General features: G+C 46.0%; 1 protein-coding gene across 2 annotated transcripts in view; it reads left to right on the forward strand.

Annotated features, from left to right (window-relative positions):
* The window catches only part of LOC135524504 (SNF-related serine/threonine-protein kinase-like), a 54938-nt gene that overhangs the window by 14393 nt on the left and 17518 nt on the right, over positions 1 to 23027 (forward strand). For both annotated transcript variants that reach the window (XM_064952094.1, XM_064952093.1), the window contains exon 2: positions 18305 to 19028. In XM_064952094.1, the coding sequence (XP_064808166.1) occupies positions 18440 to 19028 (589 nt within the window). In that variant the 5' untranslated portion in view covers positions 18305 to 18439. The remainder of the gene's footprint in view (positions 1 to 18304; positions 19029 to 23027) is intronic.

Here is a 23027-nt window from a genome sequence, read left to right on the forward strand (position 1 = left end):
CATCATATAACACAAATATACAAATAGAAAGAACAAAAAAAAGGGAAAGAAATCCCTCAGTTTAAAATAAGTAATACCATATGAATTTGGTACAGCAAAATAATCACATTGCAGTGAATCAGAAAAAGACGACAGGGAAAAAAGCCTTGAACTGTACATCAAGGCTGTACAGGAAAGGGGACAAAACACATCCCCGCGGGGAGCCTGTGTTGGTGGTGCATATGTCCGACACGTGGGGACCCACCTTGACCCGCTGTGATCTGAGGCTAAGGAAGTCCAACAGCCACAAAACCAGCCCCCCATCTAAGGAGAAGTTCATTTTGAGTCTCTGTGCTTTAATGGATGGATTATGTTGAAGGCAGAAGAAAAGTCAACAAACAGAAACCTGACATGGGATTTAGCGACCTCTAGATGTCTATAGACCATGTTGAGGAGCACAAGAATGGCATCATCAACTCCTCTGCTGGGCTGATAGGCAAACCTAAACAGGTCGAAGAGCTTCTGGGTGGCGCTGAGAACATGACTTTTCGCAATTTTCATTACTAAGGATGTCAAGGCAACAGGGCAGTTGTCATTCAGCACAGAGGGATTAGACGCTTTAGTAATGGGTATAATTATTGCGTTTTTCCACAATACTGGCACGTTTTGCTGGTCGAGCAAGGATTGTAAAATGTCTGTAAAAACACCAGCTAATCAGCACAGTGCGTCAACTCATGTCCACTTATTTTGTCTGGGCCTGGGCTTTGTCTGGGCCTCAGCCTATTAACAAGTTGTTCAGGTGATGTAATGCACACAATCTACCTGAAACATTCTGGGAATCAATCATTGTTAGTTGAACTATGTATACATACCCTAGTAGTATATACACAGAAAGTCTAACTCACACTTGTGCATTCAAATGCACACAGTCACACACATACATGTTTTGTGTATAGGACTTTGCAAGATAGGACTTTCCTCAGGATCTGTTCTTGGAATAGAGCTTTTATGTTTCCATTTGAGAGAAACAGCAGCAGTTATGCTAAACAAGGTTCAGTGCACAAGCTGTGCTGTGGTAGACTGTAAAATAGAAGGGAGATGTGAGAAGGAGATAGACAGTGGGGAGAGATGAGAAAGGGAAAGAGAACAGAGACGGAGAGACTGAAAGAGAATGCCACCCTCCTATTCACTGTGGCTTTCACTGCCTCTCTTGTCAGCTACCAAAGCAGAACAGGCCTAAAACAGCACAGTGTGAGACCGCTGCGTCCTATAGGGAGCAGGGAGGAAACAACCCTGTTTCCTTCTGATAGTGTTCAAACAGGGACCAGGCTTCCGCTGGGGAGATGACTTTCACTGTTATAAACACACAGACACACACAACTGACAACTAACACATACTGTATATTTCTCTCATGAACATACACACACTCACAGGCACATGCACACAAACATTAATAAACAATACTAAAGCATCAGGATTTCAGCAAACGTAGCATGTTTGTTTGCAAACATCTTGAGAAAATGAGTGAGAATATCTATTCTTCTGGTGCCTGGTGCTAGCTGAGCAGAAAGGCTGAGAACACATTGTACCTAGGTGAACATACCAGACAAACAACCAATAGAGGTACTGCACTTAACACAAGGACCAGAGTAGATATGGACAAATCCACTGCCACACACGCACGCGCAAACATGCATACACGAGACATGGCGCTTGATTGGATAGCGGTTGTTTTACGTGCTCCTTTTCATTTCTGCTATTTTGGGTGTTTCTTTTGCATTGATCGTAACTATTCTTCTACATATTGTTTCCACCATCATTTCTTATGACCGAATAGAGCTTCTGGACATTCTAACAACAATCTTTGGATGAAGATGAGTCGGAAGTGTAGGACATACTGTTCATCCCGGACTAGGGCCTAATCCCCAAAACTCAGAGAAGTGGGATTGAAATGAATGTAATTGTCATCCTTTGTCAACGATCTACACAACATTAACTGCAATGTCAAAGTGGGAGAAAAAAATCTAACATCTGTAAAAAAAAAAAAATTACATGAAAAAGAAAACACTAATATGTCTTGACCTTTGGCAGAAATTGGAGCTGTGATTCTTTTTGGGTTCGTCTCTAGGATTGTGCCTGTGCTTAGTTATATTCCTTTTCTTTTTATTATAAAAAAAAACTCGATGACAAGTATACCCATAACATGATGCAGCCACCACAATGCTTGAACGTGGTCTGCGGTTGTGAGGTCAGAGGAGGTACTACCAAATTCTCTAAAACAACGTTGGAGGCGGCTTATGGTAGAGAAATTAACATTAAATTCTCTGGCAACAGCTCTGGTGTACATTCCTGTAGTCAGAATGGCAATTGCACACTCTCTCAAAACTTGAAACAATTGTGGCATTGCGTTGTGTGACAAAACTGCACATTGTAGAGTGTGAGAGTCACAGACGGAAGTGTGTACGGCCCAGTACAAGCTCCGTGCCATCCAAGACCTCTCTACCAGGTGGTGTCAGAGGAAGGCTCCGGCCCGCTAGCTGTCTGATTCGCTGTGTCCAGCTTGCCTAGCTTCTCACTGGACCCTATGATCACTCGGCTACACATGCATCTCTCAAATGTCAATATGCTTTGTCTATTGCTGTTTTGGTTAGTGATTACTGTCTTATTCCACTGTAGAGCCTCCAGCCCTGCTCAATATGCCTTAGCCCTTTTGTTCCACCCCCCACACATGCGATGACCTCACCTGGCTTAAATGGTGCCTCGAGAGACAAAACCTCTCTCATCGTCACTCAATGCCTAGGTTTACCTCCAATGTACGCACATCCTACTATACCATTGTCTGTACATTATGCCTTGTATCTATTCTTCCGCGCCCAAAAATCTGCTCCTTTTACTCTCTGTTCCAAACGCACTAGATGACCAGTTCTTATAGCATTTAGCCGTACCCTTATCCTACTCCTCCTCTGTCCCTCTGGTGATGCAGAGGTTAACCCAGGCCCTGCAGCCCCCAGCACCTCTCCCATTCCCCAGGCGCTCCCATTTGTTGAGAATTGAGACGGCTGGCCATGCTTTCCACCTGGCTACCCCTACCCTGATCGACAGCCCTGCACCCCCCACAGCAACTCGCCCAAGCCTACCCCATTTCTCCTTCACCCAAATCCAGATAGCTGATGTTCTGAAAGAGCTGCAAAATCTGTACCACGACAAATAAGCCGGGCTAGACAATCTGGACTCCCTCTTTCTAAAATGATCTGCCAAAATTGTTGCAACACCTATTATTAGCCCGTTTAATCTCTCTTTTGTATCGTCTGAGATTCCCAAAGATTGGAAAGCTGCCACGGTCGTCCCACTCTTCAAAGGGGGAGACACCCTAGACCAAACTGCTACAGACCTATATCTATCCTACCCTGCCTTTCTAAGGTCTTCGAATGCCAAGTGAACAAACATATTACTGACCATTTCGACCTTCTCCGCTATGCAATCTGGTTTCAGAGCTGGTCATGGGTGCACCTCAGCCACGCTCAAGGTCCTAAACGATATCATAACCGCCAACGATAAGAGACATTACTGTGCAGCCGTGTTCATCAACCTGGCCAAGGCTTTCGACTCTGTCAATCACCACATTCTTATCGGCAGACTCAATAGCCTTGGTTTCTCAAATGATTACCTCGCCTGGTCCACCAACTACTTCTCTGATCGAGTTCAGTGTGTCAAATAGGAGGGCCTGTTGTCCGGACCTCAGGCAGTCTCTACGGGGTGCCACAGGGTTCAATTCTCAGGCCGACTCTCTTCTCTGTATACATCAATGATGTTGCTCTTGCTGCTGGTGATTCTCTGATTCACCTCTATGCAGACGACACCATTCTCTGGCCCTTCATTGGACACTGTGTTAACTAACCTCCAGACAAGCTTCAATGCCATACAACTCCTTCCGTGGCCTCCAACTGCTCTAAAATGCAAGTAGAACTAAATGCATGGTCTTTAACCGATCACTGCCCGAACCTGCCCGCCTGTCCAGCATCACTATTCTGGATGGTTCTGACTTAGAATATGTGGACAACTACAAATACCTACGTGTCTGGCTAGACTGTAAACTCTCCTTCCAGACTCACATTAAGCATCTCCAATCCAAAATTAAATCTAGAATCGGCTTCCTATTTCTCAACAAAGCATCCTTCACTCATGCTGCCAAACATACCCTCGTACAACTGGCCATCCTACCGATCCTCGACTTCGGCGATGTCATTTAGAAATTAGCCTCCAACACTCTACTCAACAAATTGGATTCAGTCTATCACAGTGCCATCCGTTTTGTCACCAAAGCCCCATATACTTACCCACCACTGCGACCTGTACGCTCTCGTTGGCTGGCCCTCGCTTCATACTCGCCGCCAAACCCTCTGGCTCCAGGTCATCTACAAGTCTCTGCTAGGTAAAGCCCTGCCTTATCTCAGCTCACTGGTCACCATAGCAGCACCCACCCGTAGCACGCGCTCCAGCAGGTATCTCTCACTGGTCACCCCCAGAGCCAATTCTTCCTTTAGGCCGTCTTTCCTTACAATTCTCTGCTGCCAATGACTGAAATGAACTGCAAAAATCACTGAATCTGGAGACTCCTATCTCCCTCATTAGCTTTAAGCACCAGCTGACAGAGCAGCTCAAAGATCACTGCACCTGTACATAGTCCATCTGTAAATATCCCTTCCAATTACCTCATCCCCATACTGTATTTATTTATCTTGCTCCTTTGCACCCCAATATCTCTACTTGCACATTCATCTTCTGCACATCTACCATTCCAGTGTTTAATTGCTATATTGTAACTACTTCGCCACCATGGCCTATTTATTGCCTTCCCTCCCTTATCCTACCTCATTTGCACACACTGTATATAGACTTTTTCTACTGTATTATTGACTGTATGTTTGTTTATTCCATGTGTAACTCTGTTGTTGTATGTGTCGAACTGCTTTGCTTTATCTTGGCCAGGTCGCAGTTGCAAATGAGAACTTGTTCTCAACTAGTCTACATTTACATTTACATTTAAGTCATTTAGCAGACGCTCTTATCCAGAGCGACTTACAAATTGGTGAATTCACCTTCTGACATCCAGTGGAACAGCCACTTTACAATAGTGCATCTAAATCATTTAGGGGGGGTGAGAAGGATTACTTTATCCTATCCTAGGTATTCCTTGAAGAGGTGGGGTTTCAGGTGTCTCCGGAAGGTGGTGATTGACTCCGCTGTCCTGGCGTCGTGAGGGAGTTTGTTCCACCATTGGGGGGCCAGAGCAGCGAACAGTTTTGACTGGGCTGAGCGGGAACTGTACTTCCTCAGTGGTAGGGAGGCGAGCAGGCCAGAGGTGGATGAACGCAGTGCCCTTGTTTGGGTGTAGGGCCTGATCAGAGCCTGGAGGTACTGCGGTGCCGTTCCCCTCACAGCTCCGTAGGCAAGCACCATGGTCTTGTAGCGGATGCGAGCTTCAACTGGAAGCCAGTGGAGAGAGCGGAGGAGCGGGGTGACGTGAGAGAACTTGGGAAGGTTGAACACCAGACGGGCTGCGGCGTTCTGGATGAGTTGTAGGGGTTTAATGGCACAGGCAGGGAGCCCAGCCAACAGCGAGTTGCAGTAATCCAGACGGGAGGTGACAAGTGCCTGGATTAGGACCTGCGCCGCTTCCTGTGTGAGGCAGGGTTGTACTCTGCGGATGTTGTAGAGCATGAACCTACAGGAACGGGCCACCGCCTTGATGTTAGTTGAGAACGACAGGGTGTTGTCCAGGATCACGCCAAGGTTCTTAGCGCTCTGGGAGGAGGACACAATGGAGTTGTCAACCGTGATGGCGAGATCATGGAACGGGCAGTCCTTCCCCGGGAGGAAGAGCAGCTCCGTCTTGCCGAGGTTCAGCTTGAGGTGGTGATCCGTCATCCACACTGATATGTCTGCCAGACATGCAGAGATGCGATTCGCCACCTGGTCATCAGAAGGGGGAAAGGAGAAGATTAATTGTGTGTCGTCTGCATAGCAATGATAGGAGAGACCATGTGAGGTTATGACAGAGCCAAGTGACTTGGTGTATAGCGAGAATAGGAGAGGGCCTAGAACAGAGCCCTGGGGGACACCAGTGGTGAGAGCGCGTGACGAGGAGACAGATTCTCGCCACGCCACCTGGTAGGAGCGACCTGTCAGGTAGGACGCAATCCAAGCGTGGGCCGCGCCCAGCTCGGAGAGGGTGGAGAGGAGGATCTGATGGTTCACAGTATCGAAGGCAGCCGATAGGTCTAGAAGGATGAGAGCAGAGGAGAGAGAGTTAGCTTTAGCAGTGCGGAGCGCCTCCGTGATACAGAGAAGAGCAGTCTCAGTTGAATGACTAGTCTTGAAACCTGACTGATTTGGATCAAGAAGGTCATTCTGAGAGAGATAGCGGGAGAGCTGGCCAAGGACGGCACGTTCAAGGGTTTTGGAGAGAAAAGAAAGAAGGGATACTGGTCTGTAGTTGTTGACATCGGAGGGATCGAGTGTAGGTTTTTTCAGAAGGGGTGCAACTCTCGCTCTCTTGAAGACGGAAGGGACGTAGCCAGCGGTCAGGGATGAGTTGATGAGCGAGGTGAGGTAAGGGAGAAGGTCTCCGGAAATGGTCTGGAGAAGAGAGGAGGGGATAGGGTCAAGCGGGCAGGTTGTTGGGCGGCCGGCCGTCACAAGAAGCGAGATTTCATCTGGAGAGAGAGGGGAGAAAGAGGTCAGAGCACAGGGTAGGGCAGTGTGAGCAGAACCAGCGGTGTCGTTTGACTTAGCAAACGAGGATCGGATGTCGTCGACCTTCTTTTCAAAATGGTTGACGAAGTCATCTGCAGAGAGGGAGGAGGGGGGGAGGAGGATTCAGGAGGGAGGAGAAGGTGGCAAAGAGCTTCCTAGGGTTAGAGGCAGATGCTTGGAATTTAGAGTGGTAGAAAGTGGCTTTAGCAGCAGAGACAGAGGAGGAAAATGTAGAGAGGAGGGAGTGAAAGGATGCCAGGTCCGCAGGGAGGCGAGTTTTCCTCCATTTCCGCTCGGCTGCCCGGAGCACTGTTCTGTGAGCTCGCAATGAGTCGTCGAGCCACGGAGCGGGAGGGGAGGACCGAGCCGACCTGGAGGATAGGGGACATAGAGAGTCAAAGGATGCAGAAAGGGAAGAGAGGAGGGTTGAGGAGGCAGAATCAGGAGATAGGTTGGAGAAGGTATGAGCAGAGGGAAGAGATGATAGGATGGAAGAGGAGAGAGTAGCGGGGGAGAGAGAGCGAAGGTTGGGACGGCGCGATACCATCCGAGTAGGGGCAGTGTGGGAAGTGTTGGATGAGAGCGAGAGGGAAAAGGATACAAGGTAGTGGTCGGAGACTTGGAGGGGAGTTGCAATGAGGTTAGTGGAAGAACAGCATCTAGTAAAGAATGAGGTCGAGCATATTGCCTGCCTTGTGAGTAGGGGGGGAAGGTGAGAGGGTGAGGTCAAAAGAGGAGAGGAGTGGAAAGAAGGAGGCAGAGAGGAATGAGTCAAAGGTAGACGTGGGGAGGTTAAAGTCGCCCAGGACTGTGAGAGGTGAGCCGTCCTCAGGAAAGGAGCTTATCAAGGCATCAAGCTCATTGATGAACTCTCCGAGGGAACCTGGAGGGCGATAAATGATAAGGATGTGAAAGGGCTGGTAACTGTGACAGCATGGAATTCAAAGGAGGCGATAGACAGATGGGTAAGGGGAGAAAGAGAGAATGACCACTTGGGAGAGATGAGGATCCCGGTGCCACCACCCCGCTGACCAGAAGCTCTCGGGGTGTGCGAGAACACGTGGGCGGACGAAGAGAGAGCAGTAGGAGTAGCAGTGTTATCTGTGGTGATCCATGTTTCCGTCAGTGCCAAGAAGTCGAGGGACTGGAGGGAGGCATAGGCTGAGATGAACTCTGCCTTGTTGGCCGCAGATCGGCAGTTCCAGAGGCTACCGGAGACCTGGAACTCCACGTGGGTCGTGTGCGCAGGGACCACCAGATTAGGGTGGCCGCGGCCACGCGGTGTGGAGCGTTTGTATGGTCTGTGCAGAGAGGAGAGAACATGGATAGATAGACACATAGTTGACAGGCTACAGAAGAGGCTACGCTAGTGCAAAGGAGATTGGAATGACAAGTGGACTACACATCTCGAATGTTCAGAAAGTTAAGCTTACGTAGAAAGAATCTTATTGACTAAAATGATTGAAATGATACAGTACTGCTGGAGTAGGCTAGCTGGCAGTGGCTGCGTTGTTGACTTTGTAGGCTAGCAGGCAGTGGCTGCGTTGTTGACACTACACTAATCAAGTCGTTCCGTCGAGTGTAATAGTTTCTACAGTGCTGCTATTCGGGGGCTAGCCGGCTAGCTGGCTAGCTAGCAGTGTTGATTACGTAACGTTACGTTAAAAGAACGACAATAGCTGGCTAGCTAACCTAGAAAATCGCTCTAGACTACACAATTGTCTTAGATACAAAGACGGCTATGTAGCTAGCTAGCTACGATCAAACAAATCAAACCGTTGTACTGTAATGAAGTGAAATGAAAATGTGATACTACCTGTGGAGCGAAGCGGAATGTTGACCAGGTAGTTGAAGTTCAATTCGGTAGACGTTGGCTAGCTGTTGGCTAGCTAGCTAGCAGTATCTCCTACGTTAAGGACGACAAATAGCTGGCTAGCTAACCTCGGTAAATTAAGATAATCACTCTAAGTCTACACACTCTAAACTACACAATTATCTTGGATACGAAGACAGCAAAGACAACTATGTAGCTAGCTAACACTACACTAATCGAGTCGTTCAGTTGAGTGTAATAGTTTCTACAGTGCTAGTAGACGGTGGACGATAGCTAGCTACTGGGCAGATAGCAGTGTAGACTACGTTAGGACGACGAAATACGATAATTACGCAATTATCTTTGATACAAAGACGGCTATGTAGCTAGCTAAGAAGAAATTGCTAAGATTAGACAAATCAAACCGTTGTACTATAATGAAATGTAATGAAAATGTAATGAAAAGTTATACTACCTGCGGACCGAAGTGTAGATGCGACCGCTCGCTCCAACCCGGAACCGGAAATCTGGTTAAATAAAGGTGAAATAAAATTTAAATTTAAAAAACAATGTTGATGACAACAATGCTGTTTTCACTTTGCTTCTTAATATAAATCCACTAGCGTTCTATAATGACACTATTGGTTTATTACTATTAGTCTTTTCTTTGCAAGTTGCCCTAAATCTTGTGATAAAATAAAATGTTTTAAAAAATCGTATTAAAAACCTTGCCTTAGCTTCAAATCCTTTCTGTACGATATCAAAAATTAGTCTACATTATAGGATAATGCTAAATCAATGTAGTCTATCATATCAATTCACAAGAAAAGTTTTAAGGGGAAGATATAGAGACTTCTGAGATATAGGCCTAGGCTCAATGAAGACGCTGGGAGACTAATTCAGCTTTCAGCAGGACAATAACCTAAAACACAAGGCCAGATCTACACCGTAGTTGCCTACTAAGAAGACAGTGAATGTTCCTGAGTGGCCGAGTTACAGGGTTGACTTCAATTTGCTTGAATTTTCAATTTGCTTGAAAATCTATGGCAAGACTTGAAAATGGTTGTCTCAGAGTAGAGGAAGGGGAGAAGACAGGTTGAATAAGGATTTTTAAGCTTTGAGACAATTGAGACATGGATTGTGTGTGTGTGCCGTTCAGAGGGTGAATGGGCAAGACTAAATATTTAAGTGCCTTTGAACGGGGTATGGTAGTAGGTGTCAGGAGTGTCTTTGAACGGGGTATGGTAGTAGGTGTCAGGAGTGTCTTTGAACGGGGTATGGTAGTAGGTGTCAGGAGTGCCTTTATGGTAGTAGGTGTCAGGAGTGCCTTTGAACGGGGTATGGTAGTAGGTGTCAGGAGTGCCTTTGAACGGGGTATGGTAGTAGGTGTCAGGAGTGCCTTTGAACGGGGTATGGTAGTAGGTGTCAGGAGGGTCTTTGAACGGGGTATGGTAGTAGGTGTCAGGAATGTCTTTCAACGGGGTATGGTGAAGGTGTCAGGAGTGCCTTTGATGGTATGATAGTAGGTGTCAGGAGTGCCTTTGAACGGGGTATGGTAGTAGGTGTCAGGAGTGCCTTTGAGTGTCTTTGAACGGGTATGGTAGTAGGTGTCAGGAGTGTCTTTGAACGGGGTATGGTGTCAGGAGTGCCTTTGAACGGGGTATGGTAGTAGGTGTCAGGAGTGTCTTTGAACGGGGGGTATGGTAGTAGGTGTCAGGAGTGCCTTTGAACTTTGAGTGTATGGTAGTAGGTGTCAACGAGCGGGGTATGGTAGTAGGTGTCAGGGTATGGTAGTAGGTGTCAGGAGTGCCTTTGAACGGGGTATGGTAGTAGGTGTCAGGAGTGCCTTTGAACATGGTAGTAGGTGTCAGGAGTGCTTTGAACGGGGTATGGTAGTAGGTGTCAGGAGTGTCTTTGAACGGGGGTATGGTAGTAGGTGTCAGGAGTGCCTTTGAACGGGTGCCTTTGATGGTGGTAGTAGGTGTCAGGAGTGCAGGGGTATGGTAGTAGGTGTCAGGAGTGCCTTTGAACGGGGTATGGTAGTAGGTGTCAGGAGTGCCTTTGAACGGGTTATGGTGTCAGTGCCTTTGAGGTGTAGTAGGTGTCAGGAGTGTCTTTGAACGGGGTATGGTAGTAGGTGTCAGGAGTGTCTTTGAACGGGGTATGGTAGTAGGTGCCAGGTGCACTGTTTTGTGTCAAGAACTGCAACACTGCTGGGTTATTCAGGCTCAACAGTTTCCAATGTGTATCAAGAATGTTCCACCACCCAGAGGACATCCAGCTTGTGGGAAGCATTGGAGTAAACACGGGCTGGCATCCCTGTGAAACGCTTTGGACATCTTGTGAAGTCCATGCCTCGATCACTGGAGTCTGTTCCGAGGGCGAAAGTGTTACTAATGTTTGGTATAGTCAGTTTATATATCTATCATTAGGCTGCATGTCATTTTTGATGTACAGTGCCTTCGGAAAGTATTCAGATCCCTTGAATTTTTTACATTTTTTTTTTAGGTTACAGCCTTATTCTACAATGGATTCAATTGTTTTTCCCTCATTAATCTACAGACAATACCCCAAAAACAGTTTTATGAGAAGTTGTATTAGCTAATTTATATAAAAATATATATATATTACATTTACTGTGCATAAGTATTCAGACCCTTTACTCAGTACTTTGTTGAATCACCTTTGGCAGGCGTTACGGCCTTGAGTCTTCTTGGGTATGACACTACAAGCTTGGCACAGCTGTATTTGGGGAGTTTCTCCCATTCTTCTCAGCAGTTTATCTCAAGCTTTGTCAGGTTGGATGGGGAGCGTCGCTGCACAGCTATTTTCAGGTCTTTCCAGAGATGGTCGACTGGGTCCAAGTCCGGGCTCTGGCTGGGACACTCAAGGACATTCAGAGACTTGTCCCGAATCCACTCCTGCATTGTCTTGGCTGTGTGCTTAGGGTCGTTGGCCTGTTGGAAGGTGAACCTTCGTCCCAGTCTGTGGTCCTGAGCGCTCTGGAGCAGGTTTTCATCAAGGATCTCTCTGTACTTTGCTCCGTTCATCTTTGCCTCGATCCTGACAAGTCTCCCAGTCCCTGCCGCTGAAAAACATCCCCACAGCATGATGCTGCCAACACCATGTTTCAACATAAGGATGGTGCCAGGTTTCCCCCAGACGTGACGCTTTGCATTCAGGCCAAAGAGTTGAATATTGGTTTCATCAGACCAGAGAATCTTGTCTCTCGTGGTCTGAGAGTCTTTGCGTGCCCTTTGGCAAACTCCAAGTGAGTTGTCATGTGACTTTTCAAACTTCTTCCATTTAAGAATGATGGAGGCCACTGTTCTCTTGGGGACCTTCAATGCTGCAGAAATCTTTTGGTACCCTTCCCCAGATCTGTTCCTCAACACAATCCTGCCTCGGAGCTCTATGGACAATTTCTATGGACAAGACAAGGTATTAGATTGCTGATGATTTTTTTTAGAATAAGGCTGTAACGTAAGAAAATGTGGAAGATGTCAAGCGGTCTGAATAATTTCCGAAGGTACTGTAGGCCTATTGTAAATGTGTATTATTGTGGCGTCACCTTCTTCATTGCAAAAATAAACACAAATACACAAATTACTTTAAGCTGCATATTAATTTGATAGAGGTAATGAACTGCCCATTGATCAGCACAGCAATTGATAAAACAGGACCATGTTTAAAAAAACAAGTGTTTCTGAGCTTATGTCAGTATTACACAATTACAGAAATCAGGAATAGAGAGAGGTCCTATAGACCTCTACTGTATATGAGAAACTGTGTCCAACAGACCACCACCTGTTGTTATGATGGTGACATACTGAACAAAAAAATATGTTATTCAATATTTTTAAAATTCTCAGTGACATGTATAGCTAAAATAAAGACTTAAGGAAATACAGGCAGGCACCACATTTCTACAAGACAAAACAGCTGGCTCAATCAAGCATTGTGGTCTTGTAATTATAAAAGCAAAGCTTGCTTTCATATAATAAAAAAAGCTTGAATTGGTAGAGGAATGGGGTTAGTATGGTGTGTGAAGAACGATTTAACTTGTATGCGGTACGAAGCCCATTATTGTGGGAGCACCTCTAAGAGTATGAACTAGGCAGTTTGTGAAGGTTTGAATCCTAAGCAACCTGCATACGCATTGTTTGAAATACAATATAACAACATAGCTACTGTAGTAGGTCAAAGCTGTGTGCTGGAAAACCTTGGTAGAGCATGGATTGAGTAGGCATTGTGGTGCTCTTGAATTTCCTTTCTTTTTCAGCTTCACTTAAAACATTGTTTTTTGTTTTTTAATTAGCTATAACCTTGGTTGTCCAGCTTTACAGTGTGTTGTAAACATTCCACTTGAGCTCAGAAAGAGTGTGCAGAGAGAATGAGAGCACAGAGAGAGTACAGAGACTTGGCCATCAGATGCCCACTCCTTTGACCTGCACACATCAGACTGTGGGCAGGTCAATAATTCACAGAATTGATTCCTGCAGATAAACAGAGCTCTATGTCTGTCTGTCTGCACATGCTCCTCATAGGACTCAGCACTCAGACACATGTGAGAAGGCCTGCTCTCTCCCCATCCCTTCTGCTTCTTTGGCACATTAACCATTCAGTTACAGCACTCGCACAAACACACACTTGAGCGCACACACAGACACACTTGCATGGCAGCAACACACACACACACACACACACACACACACACACACACACACACACACACACACACACACACACACACACACACACACACACACACACACACACACACACACACACAAATTATAATATCCCATTACAGATATCGATCCATACCATTTTTGCATCCATAGCCTTTATTCCTACCAACCCTGTCTGTATCTGCCACCCTTCTCCATTTAGTCCTTCCCCACCTACCTCCGTTTATTCTAGCCCTTCCTCTCTCCTGTCCATTATCCTCTCACAGTTACGTGTATCCACACCTATAGTGACGCCTGTTCTGTTGTTCTTTCTGCCTCCCTTCCTGTTTCCTTCGATAGTCCTCTGGGATTCTTGGACAGTTCACACTGGTCACAGAAGTCAGTTCAACATCTAGTTTTGATTTACATGTAGTTGAGTTGGTAACTAAGGTGAATTCAACATGACATCAACAAAAATGTCACCATGTCATTGGATTGAGGTTCAAAGTTGGGTGAAAAAAAGACTAAATGCCCTTATGGTGATGACTTTTTCAAATCCAATCAGTTTTTCACATTGATTCAATGTCTTCACATGTTTTGTTTGTACTGAGGTGGAAACAACATTGATTCAACCCGTTTTTGCCCAGTGGGTTGTAACTTGTAAGGCACAGAGGTGGACCTCTACTGTTTATGCTGGAATGTGTATGATGCCATTAAGGGATTTGAGATTGTTTTATGTCATGTATTATTATTATTTTTGTTGTTGTCGTTTTTTCAAGTTTATGTTGTTCAACTGGCTGTGTTAGTTAGACAGAAGTCGATGAGGCCACCTGGCTCCTGCTTCCAGACTCTTATGTTTATAGGAAGGAACACTTCCCTAACCTGTCTGTCAGGTCACTATGTACTGTGCAAGAATGCACACACACGCACTCCCTCTGCGTGGGTTCAATGTCAGCCTGTGTCTGTGTGAGAAACTGGAAATGAGAATGAAATGCAGCCAGGAAATTTTGGCAACAGTTCTGAAGCTAAATGTCTCTATTGCATATATGGTGACTATGGCCGCTATGACTACTAAAATGAGTTTAAAGATTGTAAAGGGTGATTCTGCTAGTATTATATGGGCGATTCCACTAAAGTGTGGACAGCATTTTAGAGAAATAAGCTTTTTGTGCGTATTGAACATTTCTGGGATCTTTTATTTCAGCTCATGAAACATTTTACATGTTGCGTTTATATTTTTTGTTCAGTATAAAAGGACAGCCATTCAGTTCTGAATGGCTGTCCCCATAGGAAAACCCTTTCATGAACCCCTTTTTGGTTCTCATTTGGGTGTTCTTTTGGGTGTCAGTTGGCTTTTCATAGCTGGGCATTCAGAGGTTGAGACAGTGGGTGCGGTAGATCGAGGGAGAGGGAGGGAGGAAGAGTCAAAAACAGCAGGTCCGTGACAAGGTAGCATGTCTGGTGAACAGGTCAGGGTTCCATAGCTGCAGGCAGAACAGTTGAAACTGGAGCAGCACGACCAGGTGGACTGGGGACAGCCAGGAGGCATCGGTCTAGGTAGTCTGGAGGCATGGTCCCAGGGCTCAGGTCCTCTGGGAGGGGAGAGAGAGAATTAGAGGGAGCATACTTAAATTCACACAGGACACCAGATAAAACAGGATAATTACACCATATAGAACAGACTGACCCAAGCTCCCCGAAAACATAGACCATTGCAGCATATATACTGGAGGCTAAGAAAGGCGGGGTCGGGGGACACTGTGGCCCCGTATGACACCACTTTGCCAAAGCACAGCCCCCACACCACTAGAGGGATATCAACAGACCACCAACTTACTACCCTGAGACAAAGCTGAGTATAGCCCACAAAGATCTCCTCCACCACACAAGAACAGACAGGAAGATCACGTCAGTGACTCAACACACTCAAGTTGAGTATAGAGCAAAAACGCCTGGCATGACATGACGCATCCTTCCTAGGAACGGCATTGAAGAACACTGGTAAGACAGTGACTCAGCCCCCGTAATAGGGTCAGAGGCATAACATTGAGCTCAATGGGAGAAATCCCTGCCTTCAGCTGTTTTCTTAGAAATTCTAGGGAGAATTAGGAGGCCTGTGTCTTGTGACCATAGCCTATGTGTAGGTATGTACGGCAGGTAGGAGCAAGTCCATGTCATTCTTTGTAGGTTAGCGTCAACCTTGAAATCAGCCCTAGCCTTAACAGAAAGCCAGTGTCGAGAGGCTAGTACTGGTGTAATATGATTCTTTGGTTCTAGTCAAGATTCTAGCAGCCGTATTTAGCACTAACTGAAGTTTATTTAGGACCACGACTATTGATGGTCCTAAGATAGCCGGAGAGTAGAGCATTGCAGTAGTCTACTCTAGAAGTGACAAAAGCACGGATTAGATTTTCTGCATTATTTTTGGACAAAAGTTTCAGATTTTTTAAATGTTACGAAGATGGAAAAAAGCTGCCTATGAAATATTATTGCTATGTTCTTCAAAAGAGAGATACGGGTCCAGAGTAACACCAAGGTCCTTCACAGTTTTATTTGAGACGACTGTACAACCATCAAGAGGAATTGTCAGATTCAACAGAAGATCTCTTTGTTTCTTGGGACCTAGAACAAGCATCTCTGTTTTGTCTGAGTTTAAAAGTAAATTTGCCCCCATTTGCTTCCTTATGTCTGAAACACAGGCTTCCAGGGTAGACAATTTTGGGGCTTCACCATGTTTCATCGAAATGTACAGCTGTGTTTCGTCTGCATAGCAGTGAATGTTGACATTGTGTTTCCGAATGACATCAGCAAGAGTTAGTATATATAGTGAAAACAATAGTGGTGGTCCTAAAACGGAACCTTGAGGAACACCGAAACTTACAATTGATTTGACAGAGGACAAACCATCCTCAGAGTTGAACTGTTATCTTTCTGAGCGATAAGATCTAAACCAGGCAAGAACTTGTCCGCGTAGACCAATTAGGGTTTCCAATCTCTCCAAAAGAATATGACGATCGATGGTGTCAAATGCGGTCTAGAAGCACAAGGACAGATGCTTTGGTCCGACGCCATTAAAAGGTAATTTACCACCTTCACGAGTGCAGTGTCAGTACTCAGTCCGATAGTCCAGGATTATGAGGATAGACATTAAGATTCACAATATTTATTCCACGGGACAAAGGTATGATCCAGGGTATGACCGTGACAATGTGTAGGTCCTGAGACAAAACCCACTGAGTTGATGATGGCAGGGTGGCAGGTAAGGTGGTGGTGATATGTTCCTTGACTAGTCTCTCAAAGCCCTTCATGATGACAGAAGTGAGTGCTACGGGGTGATAGTCATTTAGTTCAGTTAACTTTTCCTTCTTTGGTACAGGAACAATGGTGGCCATCTTGAAGCATGTGTGGACAGCAGACTGGGATAGGGAGCAATTGAGCATGTCCGTAAACACACCAGCCAGCTGGTCTGCGCATGCTCTGAGGACGCGGCTAGGGATGCCGTCTGGGTCAGCAGCCTTGCGAGGGTTAACACGTTTAAATGTCTTAATCATGTCAGCCACAGAGAAGGAGAGGGGGGCCTGCAGTCCTTGGGAGCGGGCCGCGTCGGTGAAACTGTATTATCCTCAAAGCGGGCAAAGAAGGTGTTTAGTTTGCTTGTAAGCAAGACGTCGGTGTCCGTGACGTGGCTGGTTTTCATTTTGTAATCCGTGATTGTCTGTAGACCCTGCCACATACGTCTCGTGTTTGAGCCATTGAATTGCGACTCCACTTTGTCCCTATACCGACATTTCGCTTTTTTGATTGCCTTGCGGAGGGAATAACTACACTGTTCGGGCAATATACGGGCGATTTTGCCCAATCTAGATCGAAGGCACAGAAATTATCTCAATGGGGATAGAGTTAAGTCTAATTCATGTTTTCTTTTTTGCCATGGAAAATCTGGTATTGTAGTATCGCGATACTGGTATTGTGACAAATCTAGTTTGAAGAGTGTGTTGTTACCAACAATATGTCTAAAATAAGATACAACTAAAAAGGTAGTTTTGAGATATCAATGTAAATATTTTTAATGTTGACGAAAATCATGTGAAAATGTGTATTTCAGAATCTAGACATTCCCCATATTTGAGAGAACACTACAAGGAGTATCCTGACACCAAGATGTTGTCTGTATCATGTACGTTTCACAGATCATAGGGTCTTACAGGAGGCATATACAGTATACAGTAGGTTAAAAAATGGTTTGTGATAAAACTGTAAATAGCATTTCAAACATCCTTCTTCATGTGTAGCTCAGTTGGTAGAGCATGGCACTTGCAACACCAGGGTTGTGGGTTTGATTCCCATGGGGGACCAGTATGAAAATGTATGGACTCAATACTGTAAGTCACTCCGGATAAGAGCATATGATGTAAATTCAGTTTCTATTTCAGAATTGCCAGAACAATCTGAGATACCCCAAATATTTTTAGCTGGCTTGGAATCACACGTATTTGAGTTCTATAGGCATAAGGCCGATACAATGAATTGCTTCATTAAAGTTGTGTAATGTGTGTTGTGTAATGTGTGTTGTCACCATAGCAGCCCTGTAATGGTAAATCTGTCAGTGGAGCCTTTATTTTTGGCAGACCACCCACTGAGTACTCTGTCTGTACCACTTGGGGGCTCCTGAGTGGCGCAGTGGTCTAAGGCACTGCATCTCAGTGCAAGAGGCGTCACTACAGACCCTGATTAAATTCCAGGCTGTATCACAACCGGCTGTGATTGGGAGTCCCATAGGGTGGTGCACAATTGGCCCAGCAACGTCTCGGGTAGGCCGTCATTGAAAATAAGCATTTGTTCTTAACTGACTTGCCTGGTAAAATAAAAAAATCTGAGCAATCAAACTCTAATAAGGAACATAGCTGCCTGCAAAAGACTGCAGGGCTGAAGAAATTGCAGTGCATTTCAATGTTGTTAGGATTGAAGTGTTTTTATAGTATTTCAAACACCACATCTCCCATAACAATCTGGATAATAAAAACCCTCCTCCATCTTGTTTGATATGAAGTATTGACTGTGTTTCCCATCGCTTAATTTGTCCAGGTAATGCATCAGTAGAGAGAGCCTCCAGCCCAACCCTCCCTCTCTTCATACCGAGACCCCTCATCCAGACTGAGACTGTCTCCAGCACCAACACACCACTCCCCTCACCCCGCCCTTGCCCCGCCCCACCCAGACATGGCTGCTTCTAAGGGTGGCTACGAGGGCAAGATCGCCGGCCTCTACGACCTGGATCGCACGCTGGGGAAAGGCCACTTCGCCGTGGTCAAGCTGGCCCGCCACGTCTTCACAGGCCAGCTGGTGGCGGTCAAGGTGATTGACAAGACCAAGTTGGACACCATGGCAACGGGCCACCTGCTGCAGGAGGTGCGCTGTATGAAGCTGGTGCAGCACCCCAACGTGGTGCGGCTCTATGAGGTCATCGACACCGCCACCAAGCTCTACCTCATCCTGGAGCTGGGCGATGGAGGGGACATGTATGACTATATCCTGCGCCACGAGGGTGGAGTGGCCGAGGACACGGCTAAAGTTCACTTCGCCCAGATCGTCCAGTCCATCTCCTACTGCCACCGGCTCCATGTGGTGCACCGAGACCTCAAGCCAGAGAATGTGGTGTTCTTCAGGCAGCAGGGTACAGTCAAGCTGACCGACTTCGGCTTCAGCAACCTCTTCAAGCCTGGGACCATGCTGATGACCAGCTGTGGTTCGCTGGCTTACTCCGCCCCAGAGATCCTGCTGGGGGATGAGTATGACGCTCCGGCTGTAGGTAAGACACATGGGGGACCTGGACAGTGGGTGTCTGTCTGTCCATCTGGATGTCTGGCTGGTTAACCTTCTCTCTGTCTGTCTAGCTTTCTGGCTGGCTGGATAGCTTTTTCTATCATAAGGCTCAAGAGATTAGAGAAAGATATACAGTGTCTTCAGAAAATATTCAGTCCCTTTTTTTTAAATGTTTGTACATTTATTAAAAATTGAATTACAGAAGTACCTTATTTACATAAGTATTCAGACCCTTTGCTATGAGACTCAAAATTGTGCTCAGGTGCATCCTGTTTCCATTGATCATCCTTGAGATGTTTCTTCAGCTTGATTGGAGTCCAATTAAATTGATTGGACATGATTTGGAAAGGCACACACATGTCTGTATAAGGTCCCACAGTTGGCAGTGCATGTCAGAGCAAACACCAAGCCATGAGGTCAAAGAAATTGTCAGTAGAGCTCCGAGACATGATTGTGTCGAGGCACAGATCTGGGGAAGGGTACCAAAACATTTCTGCAGCATTGAAGGTCCCCAAGAGCACAGTGGCCTCCATCATTCTTAAATGGAAGAAATTTGAAACCACCAAGACTCTTCCTAGAGCAGCCCACCAGGCCAAACTGCGCAATCGGGGGAGATTGCACAATCAAGATTCTCTGGTCTGACGAAACCAAGATGGAATTTGTTGGCCTGAATGCCAAGCATCACATCTGGAGGAAACCTGGCACCCTCCCTATGGTGAAGCATGGTGGTGGCAGCATCATGCTATGGGGATGTTTTTCAGCGGCAGGGACTGGGAGACTAGTCAGGATCGAGGGAAAGATGAACGGCGCAAAGTACAGAGAGATCCTTGATGAAAACCTGCTCCAGAGTGCTCAGGACCTCAGACTGGGGCTAAGGTTCACCTTCCTACAGGACAAAGACCCAACGCACACAGCCAAGACAATGCAGGAGTGGCTTCGAGACAAGTCTCTGAATGTCCTTGAGTGGCCCAGCCAGAGCCCCGACTTGAACCTGATCAAACAACTCTGGGGAGACCTGAAAATAGCTGTGCATCAGTGCTCCCCATCCAACCTGACAGAGCTTGAGAGGATCTGCAGAGAACAATGGGATAAACTCCCCATATGCAGCTGTGCCAAGCTTGTAATGTCATACCCAAGAAGACTCTATGCTGTAATCACAGCCGAAGGTGCTTCAAATGTAGTAATATTAAAAACTAACAAAAATAAGTAAGCTGTAACGTAACAAAATGTGGAAAAAGTCAAGGGGTACTGTATGTGAAAAGGGGTACTGTATGTTAAAAGGGGCGCTGTATGTGAAAAGACAGTTCTATATAATTCTCCATAGAAAACAATGTCAGCGTGTGATCCATTTTACAGACAAATAAACGATTCACAGATTATTTTTTTATTCTGTCCAGACCACATTCTGGTCCCTCTACGCCAGGGTTTTCCAAACTCGGTCCTGGTCCCCCTGGGTGCACATTTTGGTTTTTGCCCTAGCACTACAGAGCTGATTAAAAAGAATCAAAGCTTGTTGATGAGTTGGTCATTTGAATCAGCTGTGTAGAGCTAGGGCAGAAACCAACACGTGCACCCTGCGAGCTCCACAGAATTTCCACAAATCCTCTGAGACCATGATAAAGCTGGAGAAATGAACATGGGTTTATCTGTGGTACTGTCTGTCGGTCTGTCCATGATCAAATCAAATCAAATCAAATTTATTTATATAGCCCTTCGTACATCAGCTGATATCTCAAAGTGCTGTACAGAAACCCAGCCTAAAACCCCAAACAGCAAGCAATGCAGGTGTAGAAGCACGGTGGCTAGGAAAAACTCCCTAGAAAAGCCAAAACCTAGGAAGAAACCTAGAGAGGAACCAGGCTATGTGGGGTGGCCAGTCCTCTTCTGGCTGTGCCGGGTAGAGATTATAACAGAACATGGCCAAGATGTTCAAATGTTCATAAATGACCAGCATGGTCGAATAATAATAAGGCAGAACAGTTGAAACTGGAGCAGCAGCACGGCCAGGTGGACTGGGGACAGCAAGGAGTCATCATGTCAGGTAGTCCTGGGGCATGGTCCTAGGGCTCAGGTCCTCCGAGAGAGAGAAGGAGAGAATTAGAGAACGCACACTTAGATTCACACAGGACACCGAATTGGACAGGAGAAGTACTCCAGATATAACAAACTGACCCCAGGACCACATAAACTACTGCAGCATAAATACTGAAGGCTGAGACAGGAGGGGTCAGGAGACACTGTGGCCCCACCCGAGGACACCCCCGGACAGGGCCAAACAGGAAGGATATAACCCCACCCACTATGCCAAAGCACAGCCCCCACACCACTGGAGGGATATCTTCAACCACCAACTTACCATCCTGAGACAAAGCTGAGTATAGCCCGCAAAGATCTCCGCCACGGCACAACCCAAGGGGGGGGGCGCCAACCCAGACAGGATGACCACATCAGTGAATCAACCCACTCAGGTGACGCACCCCCTCAGGGACGGCATGAGAGAGCCCCAGCAAGCCAGTGACTCAGCCCCTGTAATAGGGTTAGAGGCAGAGAATCCCAGTGGAAAGAGGGGAACCGGCCAGGCAGAGACAGCAAGGGTGGTTCGTTGCTCCAGAGCCTTTCCGTTCACCTTCCCACTCCTGGGCCAGACTACACTCAATCATATGACCCACTGAAGAGATGAGTCTTCAGTAAAGACTTAAAGGTTGAGACCGAGTTTGCGTCTCTGACATGGGTAGGCAGACCGTTCCATAAAAATGGAGCTCTATAGGAGAAAGCCCTGCCTCCAGCTGTTTGCTTAGAAATTCTAGGGACAATTAGGAGGCCTGCGTCTTGTGACCGTAGCGTACGTGTAGGTATGTACGGCAGGACCAAATCAGAGAGATAGGTAGGAGCAAGCCCATGCAATGCTTTGTAGGTTAGCAGTAAAACCTTGAAATCAGCCCTTGCTTTGACAGGAAGCCAGTGTAGGGAGGCTAGCACTGGAGTAATATGATCAAATTTTTTGGTTCTAGTCAGGATTCTAGCAGCCGTATTTAGCACTAACTGAAGTTTATTTAGTGCTTTATCCGGGTAGCCGGAAAGTAGAGCATTGCAGTAGTCTAACCTAGAAGTGACAAAAGCATGGATTAATTTTTCTGCATCATTTTTGGACAGAAAGTTTCTGATTTTTGCAATGTTACGTAGATGGAAAAAAGCTGTCCTTGAAATGGTCTTGATATGTTCTTCAAAAGAGAGATCAGGGTCCAGAGTAACGCCGAGGTCCTTCACAGTTTTATTTGAGATGACTGTACAACCATTAAGATTAATTGTCAGATTCAACAGAAGATCTCTTTGTTTCTTGGGACCTAGAACAAGCATCTCTGTTTTATCCGAGTTTAAAAGTAGAAAGTTTGCTGCCATCCACTTCCTTATGTCTGAAACACATGCTTCTAGCGAGGGCAATTTTGGGGCTTCACCATGTTTCATTGAAATGTACAGCTGTGTATCATCCGCATAGCAGTGAAAGTTAACATTATGTTTTCGAATAACATCCCCAAGAGGTAAAATATATAGTGAAAACAACAGCGGTCCTAAAACGGAACCTTGAGGAACACCGAAATTTACAGTTGATTTGTCAGAGGACAAACCATCCACAGAGACAAACTGATATCTTTCCGACAGATAAGATCTAAACCAGGCCAGAACTTGACCGTGTAGACCAATTTGGGTTTCCAATCTCTCCAAAAGAATGTGGTGATCGATGGTATCAAAAGCAGCACTAAGGTCTAGGAGCACGAGGACAGATGCAGAGCCTCGGTCCGATGCCATTAAAATGTCATTTACCACCTTCACAAGTGCCGTCTCAGTGCTATGATGGGGTCTAAAACCAGACTGAAGCATTTCATATACATTGTTTGTCTTCAGGAAGGCAGTGAGTTGCTGAGCAACAGCCTTTTCTAAGATTTTTGAGAGGAATGGAAGATTCGATATAGGCCGATAGTTTTTT

This window comes from Oncorhynchus masou, chromosome 31 (assembly GCF_036934945.1).
Source record: "Oncorhynchus masou masou isolate Uvic2021 chromosome 31, UVic_Omas_1.1, whole genome shotgun sequence".
Classification (NCBI taxonomy): Eukaryota; Metazoa; Chordata; class Actinopteri; order Salmoniformes; family Salmonidae; genus Oncorhynchus; species Oncorhynchus masou.